Source organism: Panthera pardus, unplaced genomic scaffold (genome assembly GCF_024362965.1).
Source record: "Panthera pardus isolate Hobbes unplaced genomic scaffold, ASM2436296v1 HiC_scaffold_13, whole genome shotgun sequence".
Lineage (NCBI taxonomy): Eukaryota > Metazoa > Chordata > Mammalia > Carnivora > Felidae > Panthera > Panthera pardus.
In genome coordinates, this window is record NW_026526688.1 from 15,058,439 (window position 1) to 15,080,420 (window position 21,982).

Genomic DNA, 21,982 nt, shown 5'->3' on the forward strand with positions numbered 1-21,982 from the left:
ATTCTGAGGGATAGAAATAGATGTTACACAAAAAAGAATGAGTCGGTCAAATATGTTTGGAAAATAGGGGTTAAGAGGTATTAAATGGATACTTTGACTTTAAGACTTAGCACAGCATTGAATTTGCTAATGTGTGTTGAGAATTTCACAAAAGGCTGTGGTGATTATCTTTCAAGATTATTGTACACAGAAGCACTTTTCTCATGGAATATCTATCTTACAGGTCCCAGTGTTACTTGTAAGACATTTTTGGAAATTTAAATGGAAATTATTTTCCCTTCACTGGATTGAATCTCATTGTTACCTGCATGTGTGGAAATTTAAAGTAGGCCACATCTGATCTAGTCATTGAGTTGTTTCTTCATTTCCTTAGATCTTTTCTGTGGGGAAATTCTGAGGCCCTGCTTTAGATTCGCAGACCCAATGCAGGCGTTTTCTACCACTAATATCCTGCTTATTACACTTTCTTAAAAAGTTAGCTTGATGGTGTTGAGAGGAAGTCATTTGAAGTATGTGATAATAATGAACATGGTTTAGGCATTTCACTAGTGCTTTATATATGTCATCTCACTTCATTGTCAACAGCCCCACGAGGATTATGAAACTGAGACTCAGAAACCATGGTTCTTCCTCAAGGTTACCTCACTAACCCCAAGGTCTGCATAGCTAATAGGAATGTGTCCTCCAGGATTAAAACCCACATCCACCTGGCATTATCACAGCCTGAGTTTTTAAATCAACGTGATGTTTAAAAAAGGGTTCTCACTAACAGGGTGGGTGGTTTGTTTCCAAAGACATAGTAAGCCCATTGCTTCTTGAATAGACTGAGGGAGGGATGTAGCGTGTAGGTTAAGAGTACAGACCCTTACGGTCAGATCCGGGTCTGTTTCTGCCTTTGTCACTTACTAGCTATGTGGGACTACTTCATCTTAAAATAGCAAGTATAATGGCATCTGTTTCCTTGAGTTATTACAAACATTATGTAATGCATTACATATATAGCGATTGTAGCGCTGTTATATTATTATTGTCATTATCATTATTATTAGTCGTCTTGACTTGAGGTGAAGTAAAGAACTTAGACAAAAAGAAAACCCAGATTCTAGGCTTGGCACCACTAGCTTTGCGGCCCAAGGCCAAGCATTGAAACTTCCTTAACTTCTGCTTCGTCCTCTCTAAAATAGTGACATTGCCTGTCCTGCCCACTTTTACTAGATCCTGAGATAAATAACGTGTTAGAAGGCACTTTGCAGTGTTAGCTGTTTTAAAGCCATAAGATAATTTATTAGAAATTGTAGTCTGGTTTCTCTCTATAGGTTTTTATAAATATTATCTGAGGGAAAGCTTCTAGCTTCTTAATATATAAATTGGGATTATTTCTTGATCAGTTACAGATTGTGTTTTGCATGTCTTCTATTTTTAAAACTATTTTTAAGTTTAGAAAAGCCATCGAATGTGCCCTTTAAATTCTTACAGGATGAAACTGTAACTATAGAAACTGTCTTTCCATTTGATGTCGCGGTTAAATTTGTCTCTACAAAGGTATGTTCCTATGAAGCATTTTGGAAATCACTTCAATTATAGAAATTAACAGAAAAAGTAAAATGAATTATTGTAGTTCCAGACAGATCTTTTGTCTTCATTTGTGACAGTTTGAGCACCTGGAAAGGGTCTATGCGGACATCCCCTTTCTATTGATGACGGACCTCTTAAGTGCCTCACCTTGGGCCCTCACTATTGTATCCAGTGAGCTACAACTTGCTCCTTCTATGACCCCGGTCGATCAGCTAGAGTCCCAAGTGGACAAAGGTGAGAATGTGGACCATCCCACTTAAGTAGAAGACCGGGGTGTGTGTGTGTGTGTGTGTGTGTGTGTGTGTAGGCTAGCAGTGTAAGAGTTAGCTTTTTGCTAATGGAGGGCACTTGAGACTGATAGAAAAGTAAATACATTTAGAATTAAAGTAGAATTAGTATCAGTTACCACTTGCTTGAGTATACCTTATTTTAAAAGATAAGAGTTTTGCTACTATAAGGAAGTTACTCAGAAAAATGTACTTGAAAATAAAATAGCATTTTTTCATATTTGGATTTTTCATAGATTGTTTTTTCTTATTGATTTTTAATTAATGTTTACCATCTCTTATAATTTGAAATGGTGAAAGATGGTTATTAAAGAAAGTTGGGAAAATATAGAAACATAGACAGTAAGTTTTCTAAATCAACTAAAATAGTTTAGAGAAGAGATTTAAACCCAGGATATTACTTTTCTGGTGCATTATACCTTGGGCTTATATGCTTCTTGAGCTGTTAGAGAAAAATAAAAAACATTAGTTTGAATGTTAACCCAAGCAAAATTGTGCTCAGCTCTATGATAAGGATAAAGATTGTATGAAAAAAATCACGATGTATTTTTTTTAAGTTTATTTATTTATTTTGAGAGAGAGAGCACATGCTCGCAGGAGGGGCAGAGGGAGAGGGAGAGAGAGAGAATCCCAAGCAGACTCTGTGCTGTCAGCATAGAGCCCAGTGTGGGGCTCAATCTTACAAACTGTGAGATCAAGACCTGAGCTGAAACCAAGAGTTGGACGCTTGACTGACTGAGCCACCCAGGTGCCCCCCACCCCCACGATTAAAATCAAATATAAATGAGTCATTTATTTGCTGTATCTGTTTATCTATCTACTACTTGAGTTCCGTGTCATAAGTCATATAGTTGATTTGCAGTACAGATTAAAATTAGATGAGTAGTTTCAGAATTCCAGTATATTTTTTGTATCCGGTGAATAAGTTTCAGTATCTATCAATAAATAATCAACAGGTATTTATCAAGTTCACTATCTGGCCCCATGCTAGGTTCTCAAGAAAACGCCAAGAAGAGTTTGTCTCTACAAGAGACATAGTCTTCATAGTCACTTCTGTGCATTTTAGGAAAGTCATCATAAAGGAGGAAAGATAAAATAGATTAAAAAACCTCTTTATTTAAATGCTACAAATAGGTCCTATGTCCTGTAAAGTAATAATACTAGAAAACAATTTTGCTTTCAGAATGCCTTGATAAGTTTTGTTTTTATCTTTTGAAACTTGGTTTTCTCTCATGGTTTTGGAAATCACTGTCTGTGGTTCTGCTTTGTTTCTCTGTCCACACTTCTTCCTTTTCTCCTCCCTGGCTAACGTGGAATGATCACGAGCTGTGGAGTCACGCTGAACTAGATTCCATTCTCCTACCTTCTGCCTGCTCTTATGTTACGCTGGATGGTTCACTTTGTTTCATCACTTGTCAGAGTCAAAGAAGATAACACACATGAAATAGCGTGTATGAGGTAGTCTGTATGAAGTATCTCAGCCCGGTGTTTGTCTCCTCACAGCTCAACACGAGCTGGCTATCTATCCATTCTTTGCTGATTCCTTTTCTTACTCCTTAAATGTGGGTCGCTCCCAAGATCCTGACTTTGGCTCCTTTTACTTTTTCTACAAGTCTTCACCTGCCATGCAACCTCAGGCTCCCCGCAGTCCCCAGTCCAGAGAGAGGAGTCAGTGTATACTTGGCCCCAGGTAGAAACCACAGAAACAGACCAGACTCCCTCTTACGTGTGCATCCATCCTGGCGCCACGTTCTCCCTTCTGCACGTCTCTGGAATCCAGCTTCTGTCCATTCTCACCGTCTCTCATCTGGCCTTCAGAAACACCTTCTTAACCGCTTTCCTCTTTGCCATTCTCTCCCCGAGTCTGCCTTTCATATTGCTGCCAGAGATTGATTTCGCAAAAAGCAATTTTGAACTTGTTTTTCCTTCTTAGAAAACCTCACGACCTACCAGACCTTTCCTTGGGAAGCTTCCCTTTCTAGCTTCTTCTGTACCAGGCTCCCGACTTCCCCTTCCTCTTTCCCAGACTTTGACCAAGCCCGCATTTGTACATTCAGCAAACACTACCTCCATCTGGTTTTGAACATGTTAGTACGTCTGTCCAAAACCCTTTCCTTTCTCTTTCCACCTGTTCAACTCTTGTTTGCTCTTTCGGTCTCATGTAAGCTTTGACTTTTTGATCTTCCTAAGCGGGACTAGGTAATCTTCTTTCTTTGCTCCCAGAGTTTCTTTACATCTGTTATGACACTTACCCACTTATATTGTAATAGTTTACTTACTCTTATGGCTCCCCTGCTACACTATGTGCTCCTTTAGAGCAGGAGCCATGACTTACCCCTTTTTGTATTGGCAGCCTCAGCTGCATAGTAGTTGCTTAATAAATGTTTGTTAAATGAATGAAGAAATACCTACCTTGAATTTCCCATTACTCGTTTCCTATTGCTGCTGTAACACATTATCACAAAGTTAGTGCTTAAAACAACACAGATTTATTATCCTAACGTTCTAGAGGTCAGAAGTCCTAAAATCAAAGTGTTGGTGATGTATCCCTTCAGGCTCTGGGGAATACCCTTTTCCTGCCCTTTTCAGCGTTCAGAGGCCATCTGGATTCCTTGGCTCATGGTTCCTTCCTCCACCTTCCAAACCAGCAGTGTAGCATCTTCAGATGTTTCTTCTTCTGACCTCTGCTTCCATTGTCACATGTTTTTCCCAGATTTCCTCCTACCTACCACTTTCCCTCAGAACCCTTGTGGTTACATTGGGCTCAATTGGATAATCCAGTATAATCTTCCTATTTTAAGATCCTTATCTTAATCACATCTGTAAAATCCTTTCTGCCGTGTAAGGTACCACATTCACAGTTCTGGGAATTATGATGTGGATATCTTTGGGGAGGGGGTGGCATGGCTTTATTCTTTCTGCCACCTCCAAGGACACCAGCACTAATGCATTACAAACTTTGTATTTGACACATTAAAGATAACAACTTTCCTAGGTCATAAAGTTGACCCCAATGTTAATTGTTAATAAATGTTGTGATCATTTTTGTTAACTTCTTAGAATTAAGGAAGGCTTGAGCTGGGGAGAAGCAATATGAATGTCCTAGGTTTTTAAAAAAGGTATGTTGGGGCGCCTGAGTGGCTCAGTCAGTTAAGCATCTGACTCTTGGCTTTGGCTCAGGTCTTGATCTCTCGGTTCGCAGGATCAAGCCCCATGTTGGGCTCTGTGTTGACAGCGTGGAGACTGCTTAGGATTCTCTCTTCTCTCTTTCTCTGCCTTTCCCCTGTTCTCTCTCTATCTCTCTCTCTCTCAAATAAACTTTAAAAAAATGAAAAGAAAACGGGGCAAGGATCCTGAATTTAAAAAAAAAAAAAAAAAGGTATCTTAAGAGGTTTAAATTGGTGTATGTTTTACTAACTGGGCTACAGTATCATTTCCTAGTCCTTAAAAATTACTTAAAAGTGGTTAGAGATTGGCCCAGCATTTTCCCCTTTGACTTCTAGTATTTGCTCACAATCGTAACTAGTAATTTATCACAACCTTCTTCATTAGAGAACCATGAAAACAACTAGTTAATGTTTAGAGACCTTGTTATTACTGTTTGAAAGTTTCACCCACAGATTTGCCCAGGTCAGCCTCAGATGGGCACTGTTGCCAGCTTGCATCGAAGGCACTGCAGGCTGGGAGGTGCTGATGGCAGGGAGGGCTTGGTTCAGGCGAACCTTTATCTTGGCGTCAGGAGTTTAGGCTACAGTTGGCAAGAGGAAAGCAGCCTTGTATGAGAGGTAAGTCACCACATTAGGCAATAATGAGGCAACATGTAATGTATTTCCATTTGATGGTCTCGCTAATATGTGTTTGTCACAGAAAGCCAGAGTTGCCTGGAATGACATTTTGAGTACCTAAAAGGTTAACTAAAAATTTCTTTTTCCCTACTGTGAAATGTTTCTTTTAGAGACATGAAATAATTTGTAGAAAGAAAAATAATCACCAAATGGTATTATTCCAACTCCAGACTTTGCCCTGTCATTAGTTCCTATAGGATCTTGTCACAGACCTACAGCTGCTTTGCTGGGTTTTATTATAATGGAATATTGATATATTAGAAAAAACACTGGATAGGGACTTTGTGACCTTGAAAAAGTCATTTAACATCTCTGAGCCTTAGTTTTTAAAGTCTCTACAAATAATGTATAACGGATATTCTTTTTTTGTTATATTACTTAAGGGTAAAACTCTCCTTTCATAGAGGAAATCGTTGCATAGGATTATAAAGATTATTCCTTATAGTTGTCTTACAGACTGGAGAGAGCGCTAGTGAATGCTTTTGTCTTCGGTGCCCATCTGTTGGAAATGTTGAAGGTGGAGTAGCAACTGGTCATTATATTATCTCCTGGAAGAGGTGAATCAGCCCTATCTCTTATTCCTTCTCTGTCTTATTCTACTGCCTTTATTATTTGTCATTGTCATTTAATATTTGAAAGCTTCTGTCAGTCCTGGAGAGAAGACTAGAAGTCACATGCTATCACTAAATGTTTGTCGAGAACACAAAGATTAAAAAGGATAATTAAACTTTTATTTGTATTTGTCACAATTTGCGACCTGTATACTGATGAAATTTTAACCAAGCGAATTCTCATGACAGGACCGTTAAAAACATTAAGAGAAACTGTTCTTATTTGCAGTCAATAGGATTGTCTACATAGAAAACCCAAGGGAATCAACAAATTATTTCCATTATAGGAGTTCCAGCAAGATTGCTGGATATAACATCAATATACAAAAATCAGTTGGCTTTCTATATATCGGTAATAAACCTCCAGGCAATATACTTGTAAAACAGGTATCATTTAGATGATAACAAGAATTATAAGGTAAGTAAGAATATATCAAATAGAAAATGAGTGTTGCCATTATGGAGAAAATTATAAAACTTTAAAACATTAAAGGAAGTCCCTACATGGGACATACACAAAATTGTCTTGGGTAGGATTTGGATAAGATCTGATATTGTTTGTTCTGTAAGTCACTGCAATTTGCTTCAGAATCTCAATAGCTTGTTTTAGTTTGTTTTTGTGGAGCTTGACACTGTTGATTTTAAAGCTTATATGGAAAGGCAAAAACTCAGAAATAGTCGAGATACTTCAGAAGAAAAACTAATAAACAAGGGTACTTGGCTCTTCTAAATTCCCAGACTTAAGGTAAAGCTACAGCAGTCATTGCTGTGGTATTGGAATGGGAATATGTGAATAGGCCAGTGGAACAGAAGAGAGAGTCTAGAAATAGATCCACACATATGAAAATTATGTTTTAGGGAGGTAGCATTGCAAATCAGTGGAGATCTGGTAATTGGTGGTAAACAATTGGGTATCCTCATATCTCTACACTGTGTATAAAAATTAATTCCAGGCGGGGGGTGGGAGGGAGGGGAAGGTGGGTGATGGGTATTGAGGAGGGCACCTTTTGGGATGAGCACTGGGTGTTGTATGGAAACCAATTTGACAATAAATTTCATATATTAAAAATAAATAAATAAATAAAATAAAATAAAATAAAATTAATTAATTCCAGGCATATTAAAATTCTAATTGTGAAAAGCAAAACGTTACTACTTTTAGTAGAAAATAAGAGAATTGTTTTATGACTTTGGAATAGGGAAGAGTTTCTTTAAATAAGACATAAAAAGTGTAAGTCTCTAAACTTGATGAATTTGATTTGTTAAAATTAAGTTTCTTAGTTCATTAAAAAATACCTATAAAAATACAAATTGGGAAAAGCTATTTACCACATGGAAAACTGAGAAAGCATTAGAATTCATTTCAATAACTTATACGAATCATAAGAAAACCAAGTCTCCTAACAGAAAGTTGAGCAAAATCTTGAGTATGCGGCGTTAAGAGAAACAGAAGAGGCCAGATGGCCAGGAAACATAGGGAGAGAAAGTCAACCTTACTAGGAATCTGAGATTCAAATGTGCTCCCACTAATTTGGAAAAATAAAAGGGGTTAATGATGCAAAATTTGTCAAAAAAGGTAGAGTATAAAATAGAACAGTTACTTTGGAAATCCATTGAGCAGGGCTAGGTGAAACTGAAGATATCTATATCCCTCATAGAAAAGGTCTCAAACAAGTACACAAAGATATATGAAAGAATGTTCATAGCACCTCTGATTATAGTAGTAAAAAGTTACAAACTAAATATCCATCAACAGGAAAATGGACAAACTATGGCATGGTCATAGAACGGAATGCTATGTATCAGTGAAAATCGATGAACCAGAGCTGCTCCTGTTAACCATTAGTATTAAGGGAACAAAGCAACTGCAAATGTTGCAAATATGAACAAATTGCATGTATGTAATATTGGGAAACATGTAAAACACTGCACATTTCTTAGGGCTACCTTCATAATTTGGAAAAGTATAAAGAAATATGTAGCAATGATGACTCCCAAGTCAGTACTTCTAGGGCACAGGTGCAAGCAGGAAGGGGCACGTGGGGAGGTTCAACTATATTGTGATGTTTTCTTAGGCTGGGAGGTAGATATGTGATATTTCATGTGTGAATTTCTTGGCTCAATTTTTTCATAAATTTAAAAACTGCGAATGAGACATATGAAAAATGAGAAAGGAAAAATCATGGGCTTATTTTTTTTAAAAAGCTAAGATCTTTCTTTCTCCCACTTCTGAATTTACCACATCGAAGTTTAGTTTAATTTATGTTTACAGGAATTAAAATAGGAATTTGAAGGCACTGCTTAATCATCCCATCACATTACTGTAATACCCTAAAGACCTACTAATGAAGAGGGGTTAGATGTTTTCGCCTGGGGCTTTTGTGGTGTAATAATTTGCACCCAGTGTCAGCTGTTCCACATCTTGATCCTGACTCTCCCCAAGGCCAGTTCTCGGGAGTCAGCCAGCCGCCCTGTGGTTCCCGTCCTAACTGTGACACAGGGGAAGATATTTGACAGTTTCCTAATGTTCCTCACTTTCTCTCCGTGATGTCAGAATGCTGCTTCTTCGTTGGTAGTAAAATACTTTTTGTTCTTTGGTTTCGACTCTGTACTTTGGGTGTAGCTAGGACGGTACACTTGAAAGTGGTCTGGTGCTCGGCCTCGAACTGGCCACAGGGGGAGAAGGTCTGTGTCACAAGGTCAGTCCGCGCGCTCCCACCCACGCTGAGCGCTCTGCTACCACGCCCTGTGTTAAATGGTGGGTTCATGGTATGGCTGATTCACATTCTGGCCCCTGGACCAAACGGCAGCCTTGGGTTATACCATCGATTCGCTGGAAACATTCAGAACCCAAACGGGATTCTAAAAGCCTTTTCTTCACTAAACTACTTCCAGGAATAAAGTTTTAGGAGATGTCTAAGCCCTTTCTGTTTCCTTTGAAACAAGTTGGTGAGTATACACGTGGCCTGTTTTTGATTCCACGTTTCACGTAAAATGCAGATTTGAAAGATTCCCTTTTCTGTCACAGGACCTCCGCCATGGGAAACGTCCCTGTCATCAGTACTGCCATCACTCTGCCGCACGTGATCGTAGAAAACATTCCCCTCCATGTGAATGCAGGTAACGGCACCAACTTGTACTTGGTAAAAAGAATCCAGTGAGAATACTTATTTTAGCTTCTAAGATTTAAAACTACTTTTATTACAAAAAATGCCCAACGTTTACAAAAGTAGATTATGATCAGTCTTGTTTCATCTGTACCTCAAGCTCCTCCTCCTGCCTTATTTTAAAGCAAATCCCAGATATTATTTCATCTATCAGTATTTCTGTATTAGTGGCTATTTTTCTAAACATCATCACAATTCTATTGTCATCACCTTAAAAATTAGCAATAATTCCTTAATATTAATTGCCAAATTCCAGTGCCGCAGTTTCCCTAGTTGACTCTGAATGTTCTTTAGATTGTCTTAAGGTCTCATCACTGCAGCTGGTGGATGTCTCATACTTTTGAAATCTCTGGGCGGGCAGACTCCCTCCCCACTCCCTCACCTCCTTCACCGCCCCCCCCCCACCTCTTCCTTGCTATTTATTGAAGAAATGGAGTTAGTTTTCCTGTAGAGCGTCCCACAGTCTGGGTTTTGCTGATTGCATTGTATCATTTTTAAGTGTCCCTGTAAGTTGGTGGTTACATCTGTCGTCTTGATCAGATTCAGGTTCAAGTTTTTGGCAAGAATACTTCATAGTTAATGGTATGTGCTCTCATCAAGAGGCACATGATGCCTGTTATTCTTCTTGAACCATGATGGATAGTTAGGGACATGTTTTATAGATTCAAAAAATTATTCCTAAAGTATAATTCAGTTCCTGATGGCCAAGACCCTTTCTAAGTCATGCAGCTTTAGAAGGAGACTTGATTCTGTTTAGCCTGTTTTATCACAGTCCCATGGCTGTTGTCCAGTCCAAGAATGTGCTTCTTCAGCAAGAGTGCAGTATTAGCACTAATTTAAATAACCTCATGTCTACAGAATGAGATTCATTTACAAGAAGAACTCATAAATGGTACACCGTTTTCTTTCACCAAGAGAAACGTGTCGTCTTTCTCTGCAGATCTGCCATCGTTTGGGCGTGTCAGAGAATCCTTACCTGTCAAGTATCACCTACAGAACAAGACTAACTTAGTTCAAGACGTGGAGATTTCTGTGGAGCCCAGTGATGCCTTCATGTTCTCTGGACTTAAACAGGTATAGGGCCTATCGCATTGGGCTGCTTGTGTAGACACAGACGTGTGGCCAGGAAATGGAGAGCTATATACTTAGTTTTTACAAATGAACTGATAAGGCTGATTATGGTCCCTGTTATTTTGATAATAGGAAATTTTTCGTCACCTTTAAATATTAAGTACAATTTGTGTAGCAGCGGATTAAGTGGACAACCCTTTTCATACAGAGATCACACATACAAGTTATTTCTTTCTGTAAAACAAGAATGCACAAATCCTCAGAGTATAATAGACTTTCTGAAAATTTTAGATTTCCCTTTTATTACTACTGTGTGTGTGTCTGTGTGTCTGTGTGTGTCTTTTAACTTGAGGCCTAGAAACCTGACTACCCATATCAAAAGCCTGATTCTCTGGGGCGCCTGGCAGGCTCAGTTTGTAAAGCATGTGATACTTAATCTTGGGGTCATGAGTTCAAGCCCACACTGGGCATGGGTCCTATTAAAATTAAAATTAAAAAAAAAAAATTAAAAAAAAAGCCTGATTCTCTTCTGAACTATCAGTGAAATTTTTTAGAGATTTTTAACCTTGCATAGAATTTACTTATCTTTGGCGCATTTAGACATAATTTTATATTTACACATAAAAATAAGTTATTCACGTGTTTTGATTCACCCATTCAAATCAGAGGTGGATTCCACATTTTTTGAGTGGAACATACACTTTCAGGCAAAACCAGTTTCCATGAGAATACTGTTTTCTGTCAAAGTTGATAATAGACACCCCTCAAGAGTCAGTAAATACTTTTTGTTAACAAGGGCATAATTAGAGGAACAAACATGTCATAATACTTAGAAGTGTCTCCCTTGACTAGTCATTTTTGCTGTGCATATTCTGGGTGCTAGGTTTGTTGTGAAATGTAAAATAGAATTCTTGGGGTGCCTGGGTGGCTCAGTCGGTTAAGCGTCTGACTTTGGCTCAGGTCGTGATCTCATGGTCCTTGAGTTCGAGCCCTGCCTCGGGCTCTGTGCTGAAGGCTCAGAGGCTGGAGACTGCTTCAGATTCTGTGTCTCCCTCTCTCTGCCCCTACCCCAGGGTGCTGTGTCTCTGTCTCTCAAAAAGAAATAAAAACATTAAAAAAAAAATAGAATTCTATACGAAGTAGACTGTAAGTCCATACACTAATTTAAGTTTATAACATATAGTACATGTCATATTAGCTGTTCTATGTTGGGTACACACACGTTATCTTTGACATGTATATAACGTATGTACTCATTTGCAAATGCGTAAGCTTTTCTTGAGTGTCCTGATCCTTTTCACGTACTGACTTACGAATAAATAATGCACGATACCAAAATCTTACCTTTGTGTTCTTTTCTAAAGGAGCACTAAAATTTTCCAAACATCTTTTTTTCCCGATAGTATTTACCTCACTGCAAAGATAAAATCCCGAAAACACCAGAAACAACTAGCTTGCCTTCTGTTGACATAGTATTTACAAAGATACTTTCCTACAAATTATCTCATGGCGTAAGTGACTATAAAATCTACATGGTCAAGACATAGAAAATGTCAGTCCATCTAACGTTCCCCTTTTTAAGCTGGTACAAGTTGCCATTTAGATCTTGGTAGAAACTGTAGAAGCTGAGATGATCACGCACGTATTTTTTGCATATTTATTATGTGTGTGGTCCTAGTCTCATCCGAATTCAGCCCTATTAGTAGCATCTGTCTGGAAAGTGGAGTAGGAGAGAGAGCACATTTCACCAGAAAGATGTGGGTGTCCAGTGGTTTCTAAATAACCAAGGGGTGATACCATGAAGATGCTGTAAGTGTATATACTGATTATCTGTCTCTACCATTTGTTATGATGTAGATTCGACTGCGTATCCTCCCCGGCACCGAACAGGAAATGTTATATAATTTCTATCCTCTAATGGCCGGATACCAACAACTGCCATCTCTCCACGTCAACCTGCTTAGATTTCCTCACTTCACACATCAGCTGCTCAGGCGTTTTATACCAACCAGTATTTTTGTAAAGGTAAGTCTTAGGACTTTTAAATCTCCTGTCTTGAACACAAACCAAAGGTGGCTTTTCATGTAAGCTTCTCAACGATATTTTGAGCCTAACTGATAGTTTTTGTTTTTGTTTTTTAACGTTTATTTATTTTTGAGACAGAGAGAGACAGAGCATGAACAGGGGATGGTCAGAGAGAGAGGGAGACACAGAATCTGAAACAGGCTCGAGGCTCTGAGCTGTCAGCACAGAGCCTGACGCGGGGCTCGAACTCACGGACCCCGAGATCATGACCTGAGCCGAAGTCGGGCGCTTAACCGACTGAGCCACCCAGGCGCCCCATGACTAACTGATAGTTTTGATGTGTATCGTATGAATTTGGCAGTATTGCTTTTCATTTCTGTAAAGTTGCTATTATTTTACAGAATCTAATTTCCAAGGTTTTTATTCCCTCAGGTAAAAATGATTTACCTTTACAGTATCCTTAGACAGGTTTTTTCCTTTGGCTTATAAGTAAAGCATATTTTTAAGTTGTGGTTAGTTTATAACTAATTTTTAATCAAAAAGGATTAACTTTCTAAATATGACCCTTGAGGTTTCCTGACTCTCTATGTAATACTCAGTTGGGGACTTTTCTGAAAATGGTCCTGTGTTGGAAACTGTAGTCTGGTCTAATGTTTTGATTTTTTTGACACTGGTACCATTTCCAGGTTCCTGCAGTAAAGGAATGTGTAGGATGGTCGTGGTCAGTGTGGGAAGGAGTGAATCGGGCCACACAGGTGGTTTATTTAGCACAGTGCTCACCTCCAGTGAAGCCGTTCTCGATGCCTAAACTTAAGGCTTCCCTCCAGGTGGTTGTGGTTTCCTCAGTAACTCAGATATAAAAGTTTGGAGGAACTGTCCCTTCTTTATATAATCTGGGATTGGGTACATTTTACATTACTCTGTGTTAATGTAGCCTTCATAATCTTCCCAGCTTTTATCTTTCCAGACTTACACTGCTTCTTATTTACATTTGCAAAAAAATAACATTAAGGTTTCCAAGCACCATACTTTGATTAAAAAAAAAAACTTTTTTTTTAATGCTTATTTATTTTGGAGAGAGAGAGACATACGGAGAATCTAAAGCAGGCTCCAGGCTCTGAGTTGTCAGCACAGAGCCCGATGCGGGGCTCAAACCCATGAACCGCGAGGTCATGACCTGAGCTGAAATCGGACGCTTAACCGACTGAGCCATCCAGGCGTGCCCTAAGCACCATACTTTTAAACTATAAAAGAAAAATCTCATAATTCTAGATCTCCTGTGTTTCAAAAAAGTAGCTTTTTAAGAGACTTTATTATTATTATTTTTTTTTTGAGCAGTTTTAAGTTCAGAGTAAAATTGAGTGGAAAGTACAGAGGTTTCCTGTTCACCCCCTGCCCTCCCCACCCCCCAATAGCAGTGGCTTTTTTCACATCTCTGCCCATTCACATTCTGAAGCTATGTCTGTTGCTCTTCCTCCCTGTCATGTCTGAGGTCACCTCGCGGGGAAAAAATCTCATGACAGGGGTGGGGAGCGCTGGGGAAGTGATGGCCTCTGATGTCCTTTTAGCCGTTTGACCTTCTGAGGTCTGCTGTTCCCAAACTCAGAAGTGCAGCTTGATTAGTGTGAGACAGAGGTGTGCAAACACAGCCTGTTTGAGGTGTGAGAGTGGATTGATTTGAGGAATCAGGATTTCGGGTCCACCAGTTAATCTCCTCCTTTCCTTTCCCTGTGGGGCTCCCTACACCCCACCCCGTCCCAGCTCCTGCTGGTTCAGTCTTCTCATTTTCTTCCACAGTAAACCTCCTCTGGGTAGTGCTTTAATCTAAGGAAAGGTTCCAGAACAATAAACATTTGCAAGGTTTAACGTAACTAACGTGCCCTTTTGAACTGCCATGCTCTTTTTTCTGAATCCAAGTACTACCTTCTAGTAGCTTGACTACTGCCAAAAAAGCTGGCTGGGATCCTCAGAGCCAGCTCCTTTATCGGGGAGAGTCAGAACTACAGTCGTTTTACTTGTCACACTGAGGACAGTGACTGAGGGTTACCCTTTTCCCACCTAGCGAACAGTCTTACTCGCGCTGTATATCCCTTTACATCTTTACTAAACTTGAGCGCCGTGCTGTTCCAGTATGACAGCCACTGGCCACGTGTGCCCTGTCAAGGTTTAAATTAAAATTAATTATAGTTTAATTTACTTTAAAAAGTAGTTGCACCAGCCCCCCTTGAAGTGCTCAGGAAGTCAGCGTTCTGGTGGCTGCCACGTTGGACAGCACTGACACAGAGCATTTCCATCATCACGGAAAGTTCTGTTGGACGGCGCTTCCCTCCTTCGAAGCTGGATGAATATTTTTCTTCCTTTGAAAAGTGGATTCCAGTCTTCTAATTGCATGACGTCCTTGTCTTCCGTTTCTGTTTGTAAAGCTAGTGTCTCGTAAGCATTTAGCCACGTCGAGCCATTATTCGTTTTCTAAAACTGAACATCCTCTGTCGGTACTAAAGATGACATGACGTATAAAAGAGCAGCACCTCTGCTTTCCTTCCTTCCGTTCCTGCCTCAGATGTCAGAGGCCTAACTTACACAAGCTCACACGTACATATACGCACGCACAGGCACACATACGTGCATAAAATGCACAGCAACAAAACTGAAGGCAGGAGTGCTCCCTTCCTTACCTCAGGGAGTCCCTGGGGATCATTCTGCATAAAGCATAGTAAATGGCTTTTGGTGATGACGTTATCACACTGTTCTGTTTCATGTCTTGAATGCCATCTCTGTCGTGCGTTACCACAAAGGTCTGCTGACATACATCTGCTTGATCAAATTATTTGCAAGAATTTCATTTTGGGGGCACCTGGGTGGCTCAGTCGGTTAAGCATCTGACTCTCGATTTCGGCTCAGGTCACGGTCTCACAGTTTGTGAGTTCAAGCCCCAAGTTAAGCTCTGTGCGGACAATGTGGAGTCTGCTCATTCTCTCTCTCTCTCTCTCTCTCTCTCTCTCTCAAAACAAATAAGCATTTTTAAAAAAAAAAAGTTTCAGGGCACCTGGGTGGCTCAGTCAGTTAAGCGGCTGACTTCAGCTCAGGTCATGATCTCACGGTCCGTGAGTTCGAGCCCCACGTCGGGCTCTGTGCTGACAGCTCAGAGCCTGGAGCCTGTTTCAGATTCTGTGTCTCCCTCTCTCTGACCCTACCCCGCTCATGCTCTGTCTCTCTCTGTCTCAAAAATAAATAAACGTTAAAAAAAAAAAAAAAAAAAAAGAAGTTTCATTTTGTCAGTTACTTGAGGACACCCTGAGGTGTTGCTAACCTGTCAGAAGTTTGATACCCTAAGTACAGCTACAGTACCTTTTCTTCCTGCTTAGCCTTTACTCTGCTCATGTGATGGTTTAAGTTTTTCCAGTGACCTTGGGGAAGGGGAAATTGTTGTTTTCATCTACCGCTTCTATCCTTGCACTATTCATTGTTAGACACCGTAGTTCATCGCGGATTGCTCTTTCTCAAACAGGACACTGGGAGACCTTGAATCCCCAAGAACTTGTCTATCAGCTCAGGTTTGTCGCCTGCGTAAAGCGTGAGGTGCAGGAGGGCCCTGAGCGAGACAGAATAAAGCTACCACTTAAGCGGGAATGGTAACTAGGTTCCCTCTCACCCGCTCCCGGTGATAGAGTAGCTGCTAGAAAACAAGGTGAAGAGAAACAGTGCCTGCGGCGGATTTGGCAGGTGGACGTGTGTGGCCAGCGGGTGACGTCTGTGGTGTCAGAGGGAACGAGGGGGGAGCACCTAGGCCTGCAGTCTGCCATCCCCAGGTTCAAGTGCAGAGAGACTGGGGTGGGAGAAGGAGAAAAGCAATGTGATTCTGATACTTGTACACTTCATTCTGTTTTTGGGACACCGTTCCAAGAATTTCAGAATCTTTTCAATTCATAGAGCTTTCGTTGTTACTATGTTGTAAACCTGTTTTGTTCTCCCACTTTCAAGCCACAGGGTCGACTCATGGATGACGCCTCTATTGCCGCGGCATGATGCTCAAGACTGGCCGTCGGCCGTTCTTACAGAGAAGGTGTCCAGAACTGTATGGTTTTCATTGTGAACTATATCTTTGATCATGGTAAAAGTTAATCTTTTCTATTTTTTGATGGATGTTGTACCAACTATTCGGAGGAACTCATGCTTAAAATATTAGGAAAATCTGTCCTCTCTTCTAGTTTCGCTAATAAATATTTGAAATCTCTCAGTGAGACATGGAAGGATGTCAGACCATTGCTATTGTTAGAAGCCATTTTATGAATAGTAAGTTCTCCTAAAAGTAAGTGATTTGCATGTGCAATATTGGAGGAAACGTAAGCATCCCAAATACGAGTGGCCAAGGAGAGGAAAATGCCCTAGTATCTGCCCCAGCGAAGTTCTGAATCCCCGTGAGTCACTTTTAGAGTTGACTGAACCGGACATAAGCCCATCCTCACCGACTGGATGTGTGCTGAGAATACATACATACAAACTCATAAGCAGCTGTGTGACTGATCCAGAAAACTTCCAGAAAGTTTTAATCAGAGCAATTTAAAAGCTGTCTAAAAAAAAAGAAAATCTTTGCTTGGCACCAAAACATGTGAAATAGGTTGAGCTTGTAGCCCAAATGTGGATCAGTTATGAAACAGGTTTGTATTTGTAAGTGCGTTAACAAGATTTTTGTCTGTCAGGATCTAAACTATAAGGATGTGATTATAAGCTGAATTTCTTAAGCTAACAGTTTTTGAAAAAGATGCAAGGTCTAAATGAGAGCTTTAGTTATATTGGGCCGTTTCAAAAGGAACAATTTAAAACTCTTGGAAATTCATGTAAATAAAAATCATATTGTGGAAATTTTCTTCTGTTAAAATATCTTAATTTAAAACTTACCAGATTTCCTGGAAAATTTTATTATTTAAAAGTGTAGGAGTTGTAAAAAGGAAGTAGTGATGTAAATAAATATGTTCTCTTCTCTTTCAAGTATGCTCGTCTGTATCTTTTATTTATTTTGAGCCTGTTTGGTTTCAACTTCACAAAGCATCTTTTACTAAGAATACTGCTGCCTGAGGTCTAGGGAGAGCGTAGGATTGGAAATTAGGAGCTCTGCGTTCCCGAACTGACTCTGCTAACCTTCCAGGAGACCGGACAGTGGGATTGGTGGTCTTAGGAGGACGTGAGTTCCCTGCGGTCTTGGCTTTTCAGATAGAGGCCACGGGGAGCTCGTCTCCACAGTCAGGTTGTCCGGGGTCAGATCCTGGTTCTGCTGCTTGCTGGTGAGGTCTGTTCCAAGTTACTTACCCTCTGTGTGTTTTGGTGTTCTTATCTGTAAGATGTAGGCGGTGGTAGTACTGATCTCCTACGCTTAGGAGGAGAGTAACAATTACTGCATGAGAAGAGCTTGGAAACGGTAGCTGATGCACAGGAGTGCTCAACCAGTGACATCTATCATATTATTATCGTTATTGTTATTATTATTATTATTATTATTATTATTAGAAGACTGAAAATGATATTCATGCACCTCCTGGAGGGTTCATGTTATCAGAATTTGTTGATGTTTATGTCGTTCAGTTCTACATACATGAGCATATATGTGTGTACATATATATAACATATGTAAGGGTCTAAAACCGTGAGCAAAAACGCCATGGAACAATATATTCTATATACTCTTGTATTATATATCCTGTACTTCATGACCCACTAATGGGACATAACCTGCAGCTTGAACCATTCACAGGTTCCTTTGAATTTGAAGATGGTCTGATGCAGAGCTTATGTAATAAAGATCTCACGTGTTAACACTGCTGTCGTCAAACACGAAGTAGGTGTTAGAACAAATGAATCACCGGCAGTCCCGTAAAAACGGTTAACGTTGTTGTGAGCGTGATGTGTGCAACTCTGTGCTCCTGCAAACGCACCAGATGCACAGCCCCGCGCCTCCCCTCATCTTCCTTGGAGCTGGCAATACAGTAACCCTTCCCCAGCCAGGAGTTCTCCCAGACCAGGAGTGCTCCTGTTTTCTTATTTTCTACTCAAAAATACATGAGATCAGCAGCTTCCCCGGGCCCCAGAATCAAAACTGTTGCCGTGTTTCCAGAGCTGCTGATTAACTCAGGTTACAAGGGCCAAAGGGGACCTCACGGTCTTTCCCTTCCTGCCTCCGTGCCATCAGCCACAATCATCTGTGTGCGTGGAAATCTCTTACTTTCTGTTTTTTACTGGGTACCGTTTGGTTCTCAGTATTGCTCTCCACCAATTCAGGGGTATACATTTTTAATTAAAGAATTATATTTTGGGGGAGGTATCCATGGAACTTTGACTCCTTTTTTTTTTTTAATTTTTTAATGTTTATTTTTGAGACAGAGAGAGACAGAGCATGAACGGGGGAGGGGAGAGAGAAAGAGGGAGACACAGAATCCAGAGCAGGCTCCAGGCTCTGATCTGTCAGCACAGAACCTGATGCGGGGTTCGAACTCACGGACCGCAAGATCATGACCTGAGCCAAAGTTGGACGCTCAACCGACAGCCACCCGGGTGCCTCATTGACTCCTATGTCATGATGGCGAGCACTACTAGAGATGAGATGATCAGTGTCAAATGTCACGAGGAAGATGAGGATGATAATGTCTTGGGGAGGAAAAATTCAAATTTTTTTTATTAAAAAAATTTGTTTTAATGTTTTTATTTATTTTTGAGAGACAGAGCACAAGCAGGGGAGGGGCAGAGAAAGAGGGAGACACAGAATCCAAAGCAGGCTCCAGGCTCTGAGCTGTCAGTACAGAACCAGATGTGGGGCCTGAACTCACAAACCGTGAGATCATGACCTGAGCCGAAGTTGGGCGCTTAACCGACTGAGTCACCCAGGCGCCCCTTTCAATTCTCAATTTGCCTAAACCCGTATTTTATCCTAAAAGTTCAGTTTGCAATTTAAACTCAGTTTTCCTCAGAAAATCTTGGGTTCCTTATCCTCAAATTCCTTAAATGATTTTATGGAGCTTGACTCTTAGAGTAGATTTTTAAAAATCTGTTTTTCATGTTACTTGAAGGAGGGATTCTTTAGTTTTAATTCAGTCATGTCTTTCATGGCCCAGGTTATATCTCCATCCCAAATATAAAATGTCTTCCAGTCGAGATACTGTCCCTAATAATAGCTGTTAAGAATTCTGAGTTGTGATTTCTACATTGGCACTGTAATGAGAGAAGGGCCACTTGTAAGTGGAAAAGCCAGGCTCACCCTTTCAATGGTGTGGGCTCCCGCGGTCCCAGGTAATACCTTTCTGAAGCTCCCCCTCTTGAGCTAAAACCCCAGAAAAGGCACCTGAAGTGTCCCAACTCCTAGAGTAGAAACTACTTAGAGAGGAGTTGTATTACTTAATGGTACAGTGAATAAATAGTAGTGACTATAATCTTCAAGAAGCAGGTATGTGCAACATTGGTGATTAGAGGTTGTTAAGTGACTACGTGACACCAGATGGAGATGTGTACTCGCTCCTGTTCCCCTCTCTTTTTTTCAGGCCGTAAGTCCTCTCCAACTAAAGTGTTATGAATGGATGCTAAGTAAAAAAATCATTGATCCTGTGCATGAAGATCTATAAGAAAAGCTTACATTTTATTATCCTAGCATTTCAAATATTTTTTTTTTTTTTTACACATACGGATTTGTTTGGAAATATTTTTAACAAGTGATACTCATGCTGTCCTTTGGCGAGCTCCCAAAAATATCTTCCTTTTACTTTAGCAGACACTGCCATTCTCAGACACACGTACTAAAGAGCTCCATAAAATTCGCTACGGGAGTACAAAATCCCGTGTTTTTAGGTTTTCTTCAAAGATCGTATTTGTGAGAAACTTTCTCTTCCACTCAGCTTACTGTTTCTGCTTTCTCAAGCATGTTTTCCCACACAGGGAAGCGGAAGCACAGTCAGAGCATCTTTTAAAAAATTCTGTTTTCTCTTCAATTACCGAAGGAACTCCTAGCAACCTTGAAGTTGATTTTTCATTATGTAGTAACAAGCCTTATTCAAAAGGTATTAGCAAAGGTATCAGCAGGCATGGCAAATGGAAACTTGCGAATACTATATTAGGTTGGTCAAGATTTCTAAACGATGTATGTTTCCCAAATGATGATCGCCAACATCTTTTGAGTGCTATAATGTGCCAGTGATGTTCTTACCTCAGTTAATACTCCTGATATACTGTGTAGGAAACGTTTTGGAGAAGTGGAAACTGAGGCATAGAAACTGAGGCCTCTTCAAAACAGGCCACTGCAATAGTTAATGGGTTTTTTTTGTTTTTGTGTTTTTAAAGCCTAATTTTTGTTATTTTTTTGTTTATTTTTGAGAGAGAGAGGAGAGTGAACCCACGAGCAGGGGAGGGGCAGAGAGAGAGGGAAACACAGAATCTGAAGCAGGCTTCAGGCTCCGAGCTGTCAGTACAGAGCCCGACGCGGGGCTCGAACTCATCAACTGTGAGATCATTACCTGAGCCGAAGTGGGACACTCAACCAGCCGAGCCCCCCGGGCGCCTCTAGTGGTTTCAAACAACAGTGATTATCTTTCATGGTTGCAGGGGGTGAGGAATTCAGGAGGGGCGGGCTGTGCAGTTCCCACTGTAAGGCCGTCGTGGTCCCACAGTAACTGGAGTTAGAACGGCAGCGAATGGAACAGGATTCTGAAGTGGCCCGGGCCCAGCCGGGAATCTGTGCTCATTGAGTCTCGGCCTTCCCAGTGGTCTGCAGGCCACGGACGGTTTGCAGGACCGCGCGGAGCTCCAGCGCGTGTGCCCTAGGAAACCGCATCGCCTTTTGTGACCTCACCTTGGATACCACACGACATCACTTCCACTGCGGCCACCGGCCCACCGGGTTCAAGAGGAGGGAAGATAAACTCCACCTCTGGAGGGGGAAACGTGGGGGACAGGAGATTCTGCAGCCATCTTTGGAACCCACCTTCTGTCGTTCCCAGTGACATCCACCGCAAGCAGCCAAGGGCAGGGATTCAAGTCCAGGCGCCCCACACGCCCACTGTCCTGAGGCTGCTGGTGCCGAGTCCTAAATACTGAGTGTTTGGATGAGTGCGTTTTTGATGACCGAGGCGTCGTGCATTCTGTGAGCGAAGACCTGTGTTCTGAATTCTTAAGTCTCCGGCAATAAAGCTGCTGCCCTTAATCGCACGTTCAATTCCAAGTGTTTCCTGAACACCTACCGTGGGCCAGTTTCCGTGCCGCTGCCAAAGCCATAAAGGACCCCCTCCTCCTGAAGAGCAACAGGGGAAAATGTCATGCACACAAATTCCACTACGAGGTGAAAAATGCAGAAGTGGGGAGGAGACTGGGAAACTACTGGGATGGCTGCCATTTGTTTTAAAATGCTCCCGGGGGTGGGGGGGGGG

At 40.9% G+C, this 21,982-nt stretch overlaps 1 protein-coding gene across 1 annotated transcript in view; it reads left to right on the plus strand.

The window, feature by feature from the left end:
- The window catches only part of TRAPPC11 (trafficking protein particle complex subunit 11), a 47,884-nt gene extending 30,314 nt beyond the window's left edge, over positions 1–17,570 (plus strand). Inside the window, exons 24-30 of the mRNA XM_019422321.2 lie at positions 1,477–1,542; positions 1,653–1,809; positions 6,153–6,264; positions 9,347–9,438; positions 10,426–10,559; positions 12,414–12,581; positions 16,563–17,570. Coding sequence (XP_019277866.1) covers positions 1,477–1,542; positions 1,653–1,809; positions 6,153–6,264; positions 9,347–9,438; positions 10,426–10,559; positions 12,414–12,581; positions 16,563–16,607 — 774 coding nt within the window. The 3' untranslated portion in view covers positions 16,608–17,570. The remainder of the gene's footprint in view (positions 1–1,476; positions 1,543–1,652; positions 1,810–6,152; positions 6,265–9,346; positions 9,439–10,425; positions 10,560–12,413; positions 12,582–16,562) is intronic.
- The last annotated feature ends 4,412 nt before the right edge of the window (positions 17,571–21,982 follow it).